This window comes from Garra rufa, chromosome 18 (assembly GCF_049309525.1).
Source record: "Garra rufa chromosome 18, GarRuf1.0, whole genome shotgun sequence".
In the NCBI taxonomy this organism is placed as follows: domain Eukaryota; kingdom Metazoa; phylum Chordata; class Actinopteri; order Cypriniformes; family Cyprinidae; genus Garra; species Garra rufa.
Window position 1 is genome coordinate 26,795,626 of NC_133378.1, and position 12,488 is coordinate 26,808,113.

A 12,488-nucleotide genomic window follows, 5' to 3' on the forward strand; every position below is an offset into this window, starting at 1 on the left:
ACGGAGGAACGCAGCACATGTTTATCAAACTGGCTGTTTTGTTTTATTCCCCACACAAATGGAGGTCTGACACAGCACTTTGAGCGAGGAACCACTCATGATATAACCGTAATGCGAGTCCCAGCATACCCTACATAAAAAGCGGGGGAAGAGAAGGTTGGATTACCTCGCTCTGCTCGAGCTAACTTTAACAATTTCCTGTACAAAAACAACAACCAACATGATCTTGCTTTTTATTAAAGGTCCAAGTAAAGGCTCTGGGCTTCTGGGTGGAAAACAAGCCGTGGAGATAAAAAAAAAAAGGGTAAAGTGCAGGAGTGGGGGTTCTCCTGCAGGCTGTGCCAAAAAACATCTGGAAATCATCTAAGTAGACCTGTGAGCCAGGCAGGAGTAACCACACTGCTCTAAAACACACAAACACCACCCCGCACCAGAAAACAACACAACACTGTAATATAATACTCAGACAGGCTTGACGGCACGCACACATCAGCAAAGTGTGGGGCGTAACGCTTGACTACAACACAGGATGATGAAGCAATACAACACAATATAACCATGATTTACACAACCGTTTAGAAGTTTAAGGGTTAGTAAGGAATTTTTTTCTTTTAAAGAAATTAATATTTATATTAAATATTACATTTAAGAAGCACAACTGTTTTCATCATAGATGATAATGTTTCTTGAGCACCAAATAAACATATTAGAATGATTTCACTGCCTCTGAAGGGCAGTACTAAATGAAAAAATATGATATTTGGCAAAATAAGAAAAATGTACACATCTCCATTCTGTTCAAAAGTTTTCACCCCTGGCTCTTAATGCATCGTTTTTCCTTCTGAAGGATCAGTGAGCATTTGAACCTTCTGTAATAGTTGCATATGAGTCCCTCAGTTGTCCTCAGTGTGAAAAGGTGGATCTCAAAATCGTACAGTCATTGTTGGAAAGGGTTCAAATACACAAAAAAGCTTGAAAACCAAAGAATTTGTGGGACCTAAATGATTTTTTCTAAAGAACAGCAGGCAGTTTAACTGTTCAGGACAAACAAGGGACTCATGAACAACTATTACTGAACAAAAAAACAGCTGTGGATCATTTAGGTAACAACAACACAGTATTAAGAATTAAGGGGATGTAAACTTTTGAACTAGCTAATTTTTATAAATTTTCAAAAAACTATTATTTTTTCTTGTGGACTATATTTTAGACATCTTTTATGTGAAATAAAAAATAACATGCATTTTGTATGATGCCTCTTATGGTAAAATAATTAACATTTTGCATATTCTGAAAGGGGGATGTAAAGTTTTGACCTCAACTGTAAATCATGGGGTCATTTTCATTTTTGGGTGAACTATCCCTTTAACTGCTGTAACTAATCTTTTGAACTCAAAAGTCTAGTTTTGTGAACTGATTCACTGAAAAAATCGGACTCAGAACCATTCGTTCTCGATTTGAATGTAGAAGCAGCGCTAGAACAGATATCAAGATTTTCATTGAGTAATAGCTAAAATTTCCATCTCTCTCTCCAATGAAGCAATTGTATGACTCCAGACGATCGGAATTTGAGCCACTTTATAGTGGTTTTATGTCCTTCTTGAAGAGTAAAATCATCTGGCCCTTTTCATTGTAACTAAATGGAATAGAGCAACCAGTACACATTATTCAAAACGTCTCCTTTTGTGTTCCACGGACAAAAGAAAATCACACACATTTGGAGCGACATGACGGTAATTAAATGATCAAATGATGCAAGGAACTTCCGTTGATTGTAATCCACATCATTTTGGAACAAATTGTGTCACATTTTTCTCACACACAACACAATAACACCCTTATAAAGGAAGTGCTTTGTAAAGCCTCTGTAAACAAACAAAGTGGAAGAATTGATAACATAATAGATGGATATAGATGTGCTTTCCATCACAAGCTCTGAGCAGAGGAATCCTTACTTTGAGGAGGATGTGTGACGTTTTAGTAGAAAGGAGTGTATTGTGTGTGTGAGAGAAAAAGACAGAGAGACTGGGGTCCTGAGAATGAAGATAAAGTGATGCTTCACAGGTGATTGTGACGTTAACCAAACAGCTAAACAGCTTTAGTTAAAGGGCAGATCCTATCTGGCAGCAAAACACAATAAATGGCAGTAATTGCTTTTTTGTTGTTGTTTGTAGAGATGTTTTTTTTTAATCTAACAAAACAGTAATATGTCTGTTGCTCTACACTACTGCAGACACACTGCAGGGAGAATAAAGACAAGTAGTTCTTTTTGTCTGCGGCTTATCTGATGTGGCCTTTACCCCTACTGAATAATCATTTCTTCATTACCTGTGACTGCCATTGATTTTGTCATACAATAGTGATGCATAATTCTTATGCCAGAAAGAGATTCTGTGTAAGTTAAATGACAAACACCAAACCTATAGTGTGTTTGGGTGCATTTTTGCTCATATTGTTACCAAATGATTAAATGGATGTGCTAAATAATGTCTTAAAAGGATAGTTCCCACCAAAAATGAAAATTCAAGCATCATTCAGTCACCCTCATGTCATTCCAAACCATTTTATTATTATTTATATTATTATTTGTATTAGCTTTTATTTTTTTGTATTTTCAGTTTTAATTTTAGTTTATGTTTTAGTAATTTTGTTATGTACATTTGGCAGTTTTTTTTCTGAATTAGCTGAATTTCTTTTTTCAGTTTTTGTTATTTTAGTACTTAATTTTAGTACTTAAGTACTTAATTTTCAGTTAGTTGCAAAGGCAACATTTCTAAGTTTTTTTTTTATATTATTATTTAATTTTATTATATTTTAAAGTTTTTCTGTTAATGAAAAAAATTGTAAAGTCCAAATCCAAAACTGTATGACATAAAAAGATATTTTAAGAAATGTCACAATTTTTTGTCCGTACAATAAAAGTTAATGGTCACCAAAACGGTTTGATTTTATGGAATATAAATGGAATTTGTTCAGTAATAAATCAGGTAAGAGTGTGAAACATATCTGAGTGATTTTCACACAATGCTATGCGGTTGCACAATGCATTGCCATTTTTATCTTTCACTAAAGATCGTAAGTAAGTTATAAAAGAACATCATTTCATAACAAGTTGCAGGATTTGACATATTAGTCATATCTGTAGCACAAATGGTGTGGGAAAAGAAACTTTTAAGATATTAATTCTTTGTAGAAACTCTTAAAAAGCATGACTACAAACAACTGTGAAGGACGTGATAAAATGTGAGGATTTATAGCCTAGTTTATGTCCTAGTTTTACCTCTGATGTGGTTAACAAACACATTAACAAAGACAGGACGTCTTCAGACTTCCTCTTTCCGTCTCAAATAATTGAACAACTTGGGAGACTGTGCACATCTATCCTCTACTAAAACAATGGTCCATATCAAGCAAAACAATTTGACATGAATTTCTGTGAGAACATTGTGGCTTCACGGGGTCAACAGCATTGAGATTCAGGGTAGTGCATTGAGTCTGTCTTGTTGGTGTCATGATTATTGGTAAGTGCTGAATTCCTGTTATCATTCAGTCACTGTCAGTAGCAGACCCAGCATGCTCCTTTTCCATCACCTAGGCAACCTGAGCTATTACAACAGCTCATTTCTTCCCGATCCACTCTCTCTCCTCTGTATTATTCCTCTCTTTCCCTGCAGCCATCCCTGGAGTGAATAACATTTCAGCATTATGTCTCGTCTCTTATTCACAGTTATCCTCCTGTGTCTCTGCAGATCACCCAGTGCACCAGCCTACAGGCTGACGACAATGACTCTGCGTTGATGGATGACAACTCCAGCCAATCATCAGCCACCGTAGACAGTGAAGAAGATCGGAAGAGTGCCTTAGAAAAAAGCATGTGTGTGTGAAATCTCCTTCATTTGCAACTTGTCCTAAGTAGCATAGGAAATTCTTATTTTAGACTGCTTATGTAACTGAAATGCTTTTTGATGTGGTATTACTTTGAGATTTCAGTTGAAGTATTTAACAGAGCAGACATCAGATGTTCATTAGTACACTACAGTCACGTCATCCCTGAAGGAAAATCCAGTTCGAACCAGTAGGTGGTCATTAACTGGTTCAAGCTGGCAGACTGATCATAACAGCTTAAGAAGATAAAGTTGGTTTATTCAATGACTATGTTAGATCAGCCAGTGACAACATTGACGTACTATGACCATTTTAGACTATATGGCAAACAGCTTTTTTTCAACATAATAGCTTTTAGACCAGGTAATGACTATCTAAACCAGTTAGAAACCAGCTGCCAGATGGCCAACAGAGGTCAGACTGTTTTTTTGAACATACCAGTTAAAGCTCATTTTAAACCAGCTAAGGACAATCTTAAACCAGCTAATGACCATCTTAGATAGCTAATGATCAGATTGTACCAGCTAAAGACAAACTAATCTTAATCCCGCTAATGACATTTTATGGCGCTTTTCCACTACACAGTACCAGCTCGCCTCGGCTCGACTCGACTCGGCTCTGTTTGGTTTTCCACTGTGTAAAAGTTGTACCAGTACCGGCTTCCAGGTACTTTTTTTCGTACCACCTCCGGCGAGGTTCCAAGCGAGCTGAGGCGAGCTGAGTCGATACTAAAATGTGACGTGAAAACACAGCAGACTGCTGATTGGTCAGATGACGATTCTCTCTGACCAATCAGCAGTCTGCTGTGTTTTCACGTCATTTTAGTATCGACTCAGCTCGCCTGGAACCGAGTCGCCGGAGGTGGTACGAAAAAAAGTACCTGGAAGCCGGTACTGGTACAACTTTTACACAGTGGAAAACCAAACAGAGCCGAGTCGAGTCGAGCCAAGTCGAGCCGAGGCGAGCTGGTACTGTGTAGTGGAAAAGCGCCATTAGATGATCTTATTACCATCTTGGACCAGCTAATGACCATATTAACTAACTAGAAACCAGCTACCAGCTTTGTTGTTGTTGTTTATACCAGCTAAAGACAAACTTAAACCAGCTAAACATAATCCAGCTAATGACATTTTAGATCAGGGGTCCCCAAACTAAGGCCCGAGGGCCGAATGCGGCCCGCCCCCACATTTGGACCGGCCCTCTGAACAATGCCATAGACATATTTTGAAAATGTAATTTTAAATATGTTTTACTTATATCATGTCGGTATTTGATAATAAAGGTTGGCTTTCAAACTAAAATTTCCCTTAGTTATTAACATAGCCTAATTATTTGTTAAATTCACCAACAGAATGGTACATTCAACGTAATGTGTCATCGCGATCGAACAGGTGATGCTCAGGAAACCTTTGCAGGTGTTTTGAGTTGATTAGCTGATTGGCATGTCACCATATCCTAATTTGTTGAGATAGCGAATTGGTGGGTTTTTGTTAAATGTGAGCCAAATCATCCCAATTAAAAGAACCAAAGACTTAAACTACTTCACTCTGCATGCATTAAATTTATTTAATACTCAAGTTTCACAATTTGAGTTGAATTACTGAAATAAATGAACTTTTCCGTGACATTCTAATTTACTGAGAAGCACCTGTATATCCTTTGAAAAGAAATGATCATTTGTCTGTCTGGTGCATAAAAAAATAAACTATTCTAGCATTAAAAGGTATAATAAATACAGGTAAAAATCATAATAAAATAATAATAGTAGTAGTCAGTCCAGCCCATGGAATTTTCTTTTATAAACTGACCCGGCCCCCCCATTAAAGAAAAGCAAATTATGTGGCCCTCTCAGAAAAAAGTTTGGGGACCCCTGTTTTAGATGATCTTATGACCAACTTGGACCAGCTAATGACCATATTAACTACCTTGAGACTAGCTAAAGGTCATCTAAACCCAGGTAAAGATCATCTTAGACCATCCAATGACCATCTTTACAAGCTAGAAACCAGCTACCAGTTGGCCATAACAGGCTAAACTTTTTTTTTGAAACATGGCAGCTGCTAGACCAGGTAAAGATAATCTTAGACCAGCTAATCACCATCTTAAATGAGCTAATGGCCAATTTGGACAATTTAATGACCATATTAACTAGCTAGAGACTAGCCCAGGTAAAGATAATCTTAGACCCGCTAATGATTAGCTTGGACCAGCTAATGACTATCTTTACAAGCTAGAAACCAGCAACCAGCTGGTCTTACAGGTCAAACTGGCCAAAGACAAACTTAACCCAGCCAAACAATCTTAATCCAGCTAATGACATTTTAGATGATCTTATGACCAACTTGGACCAGCATATTAACTAGCCAGAGACTAGCTAAAGATCATTTTAATCCAGTTAAAGTTAGGGTTAGTGGTTTGACTAAGTGGTCAAAGATGATCATTAGCTCATCTAAGATGGTTATTAGTTGATGACCACACTGTACAGCTAGAAATCAGCTACTGTGTTCCAAAACACATCTACCATCATAAACTGGATTTTCCAGCAGCAATATTCATACATTTCAACATAAAGGCCCTTCATCTGGTCCACAAATAGCTCTTAGATTATTAATATGCTCCGCCAGTCAGAACTGCTAATATTACACCCTGTATTAATCACTGCACATGTTTTGAGCTGTCAGGTATTGTTAATGTATTGAACGACTTGATAAAACCATTGAAAGCTGACCTTCTTTCTTCTGCAGGTATGTTCTGAAAGAGCTGATAGAGACAGAAAAGCTGTATGTAGCTGATCTAGGACTTATTGTGGAGGTGAGCTTCTTTGGGGGGGGGGGGGGGGGGGGGGGGTATATTAACAAATCACATGTGGATTTGATCAACTCTGTTATGGAATGCTATCAATTTTCCTGTAATCTTAGAACGGCTCAAATGCATTTCAGAGCATTTAATCACCGCTGAATTAGATTTGATGCATCAACTGACCTGAATTCCTCTCAGCTGTAATACTGATCACTGTATAAATCAAAGTAATGGTGCCTGGATTTCAAATATTTGGAATATGATCATCTACATTTTTTTATGAGACTGATATTTTATCACAGTTGAAATGCCTCGGATTTAATAATAAAAGCTTGTTTTTGTGGGTCATGAGCTGTGAAAGTTCATCATGTTCTGTCTCTCAAAGGGCTACATGGCCACTATGACTACAAAAGGAGTTCCAGAAGATATGAAGGGAAAAGACAAAATAGTGTTCGGGAATATTCATCAGATCTACGACTGGCATAAAGAGTAGGTTCATGTGTTTGTGTGTGTGTCTGTCTGCATCACAGATCTGACAAGACTCTTGGAATATTCATAAACCTTCAAGTCAGTTTAGACTAAATTGCTCACAGTTTCTCATGTTCTTGCTTTTTCTACTAGGGCTGTCAGGATTCCTTGATTCAATTTGAGTACTCCATTTTTAAAAAAATCCTCGATTGCATTTTGCCTGTGTCGAGTAACTGTCAAAATTCCTGAAATGGCGCATTCCACGGAATCCATGAATCGCATTATTAGACCATTTTCCAAGCCTGTTATATTTAACCGATTTAAAAATCATACTATGATTCAATTAAATAAATATATACGAAGCAGGTTCTAATTTGAATGCGTTTTGATTATTTACATGCGTGTAGTTTACATATGTGTGTGTGTGTAAGTGTGTCTCCATTCACAGTAAATGCTGCTCTACACAAACTGTGTGGAGCGTCTCAAAATCCATCTCTGCATATTGTTGTGAATCAGGGTTTATTATATCATTCAGCTGGGAATGCAACATGCGCTATTTCATCGGGTTTGTAAGGTAAATCATTTATAAACCTAAGCAAACACATGAGAATACAGCAATATCCTTCTCAGTTGACGGTTCATTGCTATTTTAAAATAAAAGCTCAAACCCTCACTCTGAGTTTACACGTTTTGATTAAAGATTAAAGGAAAAGTTTACACCCCCTTGTCATCCAAGATGTTCATGTCTTTTTTTTCTTTAGTCGATTCAAAATTATGTCCTTTGAGGAAAACATTTCAGGATTTCTCTCAGTATAGTGGACTTCTATGGTGCCCATGAGTTTGATCTTCCAAAATGCAGTTTAAATGCAGCTTCAAAGGGCTCTAAATGATCCCAGCCAAGGAAGAATGGTCTTATCTAGCGAAATGATTGGTTATTTAAAAAAAAAAGTGTGAACTTTATGTATTCCGATTCATGACAGTTAGGGTTGGTCGAAAAACTCCCGTCTCGTTTTCTTCTGCAACTTCAACATCCTACATTGCTGTTTTACTTTTTTTCGTAAAGGGCGTTTGATCTTTCTTTTCATGTTCACTTTCTAAACACTGGGTCGGTACTTCTGCAGCGATGTAGGGTTATTTTGAAGTTGAAGGAGAAATTGAGATGGGAGTTTTTCGACGTACCCCAACTGTCTTGAACCAGAATACATATAGTTCTACCAGAAAGACTCAGTAGAATGAATACTGTGACAATTATCCATTTATTAGCAGCCCAGCAAGCAATAACATTCTTTGGCGTAGGCCCCGTCCATAACTCGCAATCTGAGGGTCCGGACTCTGCATATCCTGCCTGAAGATCAAGGCAGGGGCGCAGCCGACCCCCGTGAGGTATGTAAGGGACCCTCCTGGTGGTGGTGGTGAGGAAGATGGAGGGAAAGATTAAATTTGGAGGAGGTGGGGGAGGATGGTGGTGAATTGAAGCGTCAGCATCTGCGAATTCAAACATGAGTAAGTACCGATCTTATATACCACAAGTGTTGGAATGTGATTGGATAGATGAAAATTGAGTGACGTGACAATTAAGTCTTCCCGGCAGAACTTAACGCTAGAGCTTTCATTTCATGCAGAGTTAGACAAGATGAGCATTTTAGGTTAAAAGTATGTAAATTGTCAATGTTGTTTTAGAAAATAACCATTTTGCTAGAGCCCTTCGAAGCTGCATTTCAACTGCATTTTGGAAGTTCAAACTCGGGGGCACCATAGAAGTCCACTATATGGAGAGAAACCCTGAAATATTTTCCTAAAAAAAACATAATTTCTTGATGCCTGAAGAAAGAAAGACATGAACATCTTGGTTGACAAGGGGGTAAGTAAATTATCTGTAAATTTTCGTTCTGGAGGTGAACTTCTTCTTTAAGTGGACATTTGAATTAAATGTTTAGTGAATATAAAAAATTGTATAATAATCTAGTTACTCGATTAATCGTCAAAATAATCAACCAATTACTCGACTACCAGAATAATCATTAGTGACAGCCCTGCACTGATTGTTTAGGGAAAAATTTGTGGAATTTAATGCATGCAGATTCCATATGGTCCTGCTGATGACGTATGGTGAGCTGAATGTCTGATTCTCCCCTCAGTTATTTCCTGGGTGAGCTGGAGAAATGCGTGGCCGAGCCTGAACGACTGGCCCAACTTTTTATCAAACATGTAAGTCTGTCTATTATTCTCGCTTTCATCTGTCTGTCTGTTCCTAGCAAGGTTGAGCAGAACTTCCTCTTGCAAAAGCTGAGAAAACACAGGGGTTTTTAACACACACGCTCGTTTTAACACCCCATTTATTCTCCCATCATCCCACTCTATTTCTGTCCCCCCGTTACTGATACAGCCCATTTGAGGCTGTGTGTTTGCTTGTGTTGTGTCCATTGGCTCACAACCACAAGGGAAAAAGAGGCGGGAAAAGTACGAGGAGGAACAACAAGCATAGCTACGTCCTTTGATAACACTGCTGCTTTACACACCGTGTCTATTTCTGGAGTTCAGGCCTACGCTATGGACATACACACATAAATAACTCGCTAAGAAGAAACAACACAGTTCCCGGCACTCACAAGCGTACACATAAAAAAAAAAACTACAATTCGCAGATTTACAGTTGTGGAAGTACTTCGCAATAATTAGTTAAAAGCTACCACATGCTGTGATACAAGTTTTGGTGGTGAATCAAAGCGTTTTGCTTAAATGAAAAGCGCTGAGTTACTGTACCAATTGGCGTCTGCCAGTGCTGCCCTTTTTACCATTTAATGAGTCTGAGCCCTTTGGGTAATAACTTAAAAAGCCTTGAGGGGAATAAAGAAACTTATAACAAAAATCTAAAGGTTGAGTCAAACTGTGAAACAAGCGTAGTGGGAAATCGGTTGGTAATGAGAAACAGTAATGGAGGGTGAGTGAGGGCCAGACTGTCCCCACACTTTTTTCCTTTCACAAACAAGACCTTCCCCCCTATCTCTCTCGCTCTCTCTCTCTAATTTCCTCAGCCTCTGCTCTCACCCTCTTTTTAACTCATACAGTACATAACAAAGTTATTAGACACTAAAGTTATGTCAGTACTTTCCAACTTCCAGTCAAGGATGCGTAACGTAGATAAATTAAGACAGTGGGTTGCAAAATCCTTCAGCTGGTCTTAAATACACATTCTTATAAGGACATGTCACATGTTGGAAAAAAAAATCTGAATTAGTGTTTTTTGCTGTTTTCCAGTAAAAAATAACCAAACAAATTACATTACAAAATACCTAAAAGAAATTGCACAATTTAGAATTATTATTAATCATAATAATTGGTATTTTCCTAGTTTTAAAAATAAATCTAACAAATTAGTGATTTTATTCTATTTACAGTAAAGTTAAATCTGTTAACATAATAAATAAACTAGTTTTACAATTTCTATTAATTTCAGTTTTTATTAATGTTATTTAAATGCCAAATTAGTAAATGTAATTTATAAATATACCATTGTCCTTTGTTAATTTGTGTTCATTCATAATACATTAATTATATATATATATATATATATATATATATATATATATTTAGAAATTAACAATAATATACATTAATACATATTTAAAAATAGTATTCATTTTTATTTTTTGTGGCACCTAATGCATCGCCTAATGTTAAAAATTAAACGTTATGAACTATTATTAAAAGTACCTATAATAAACAAACTAATCTTACAATTTCTATTAATTTCAGCTATTTAAATGCACAATTAATAAATATTATTTATAAATATCCCATTGTCCTTTGTTAATTTGTTCATAATTCTTCAATGTTAATTTGTGTTCATTCATAAAACATTAATACTATACATATTTAGAAATAAATATTAATCTAAATTAATAAATACTGTAAGAATAATATAATTTTTTTTGTGATACCTTATGCGTTACCTAATGTTAAAATGAGATGTTATTAAGTATTATAAAAAAAACTAATAATAAACAAACTAATTTTACAATTTCTATTATTTTCAGTTTTTAGTTTTATAAAAATGGCAAGTTATTAAAATGACAAATTAATAAATGTAATTTATAAATATCCCATTATCCTTTGTTAATTTGTTAATATTTCTTTTATGTTAATTTATTCATTCATAGCACATTAATACTATATATATATATATATATATATATATATATATATATATATATATATATATACAAACTAACATTAATCTAAATTAATAAATACTTTAAAATAATTTTACATTATATTAATGTATTTTTTTGTGATTCCTTAGAAACCATTAGAATGTATAATTGATAATAAACGATAACATTTTTACAAACAAATCACATTTTAAGGATGTAAAGAACAAAAATCATGATTATGCACAGTGTCCATATGAATCTCTTACAATCTGTTGTTCGAACCATTCATGCTTTGACGTCTACCCAGTCAGCCTGTCTCTAGGCAACTCATTCTGTGTGTATGAGTGTTTATTTCTGTGTGTAAGAGGTAGTGTCCAGTTGTAACGTCCTACTACCTGAATGCAGTGTGTGTGTGTGTGAGAGAGAGAATGGGGCTCTGATTACATTGAGGATAATTGGGCTGAATTATACATGGCCTTCTGCTCGTTCTCCTCCATCAGTGTTGTGTAATCGCTCTCTCTCTTTGCCGTCACAGCATGCTGCTTTTATACCGCAGACAGAGTCAGTTTCAAACTTACTTAAACACTTACAGCAGCTTGAAAGTTTCCATTGAATCACCTCCGTCTTGATGCATGTCCACTGTTCCCTGTCTCTCTCGCGCTGCATTTACATGTAGGATCAGGAAAGAAGGATTTAGTGCAGATAAACTACCAGTAGTGACCAGTTTATCAATCTTCAGTAATAATATATTTTTTTCTTAAACGTCTTTGATGTATTTCCATAACAGATTGAGTTTCTTCTCATGTTTCTTCTTCTAATGGGTATTGGCAACAATTTACTTTACTAATAGGATTTCTGTACATTAGATTGTACTTTAATGAGTGTATATAATAAAAATTGTCCCCAAAAAGACACTTAAAGGAACTTTATTCGACTACTACATTTGAGGTCAAAAGTTTTCATCCACCTTATAGAATCTAATAAAAAAAAAATGTTATTTTACCAAAATAGGAAGAATCATACAAAATGCATGTTATTGTTTATTTAGTACTGACCTGAATAAGATATTTCACATAAAAGATGTTTACATATAGTCCACAAGAGAAAATAATATAAAAAATTACCCTGTTCAAAAGTTTGATTCTTAATACTGTTTTGTTACCTTATTGATCCACGGCAGTG

At 35.9% G+C, this 12,488-nt stretch overlaps 1 protein-coding gene across 2 annotated transcripts in view; it reads left to right on the top strand.

Annotated features, from left to right (window-relative positions):
* The window catches only part of arhgef25a (Rho guanine nucleotide exchange factor (GEF) 25a), a 101,609-nt gene that overhangs the window by 75,572 nt on the left and 13,549 nt on the right, over nt 1-12,488 (top strand). For both annotated transcript variants that reach the window (XM_073822924.1, XM_073822925.1), the window contains 4 exons: nt 3,750-3,874; nt 6,630-6,696; nt 7,070-7,173; nt 9,291-9,360. In XM_073822924.1, coding sequence (XP_073679025.1) covers nt 3,750-3,874; nt 6,630-6,696; nt 7,070-7,173; nt 9,291-9,360 — 366 coding nt within the window. The remainder of the gene's footprint in view (nt 1-3,749; nt 3,875-6,629; nt 6,697-7,069; nt 7,174-9,290; nt 9,361-12,488) is intronic.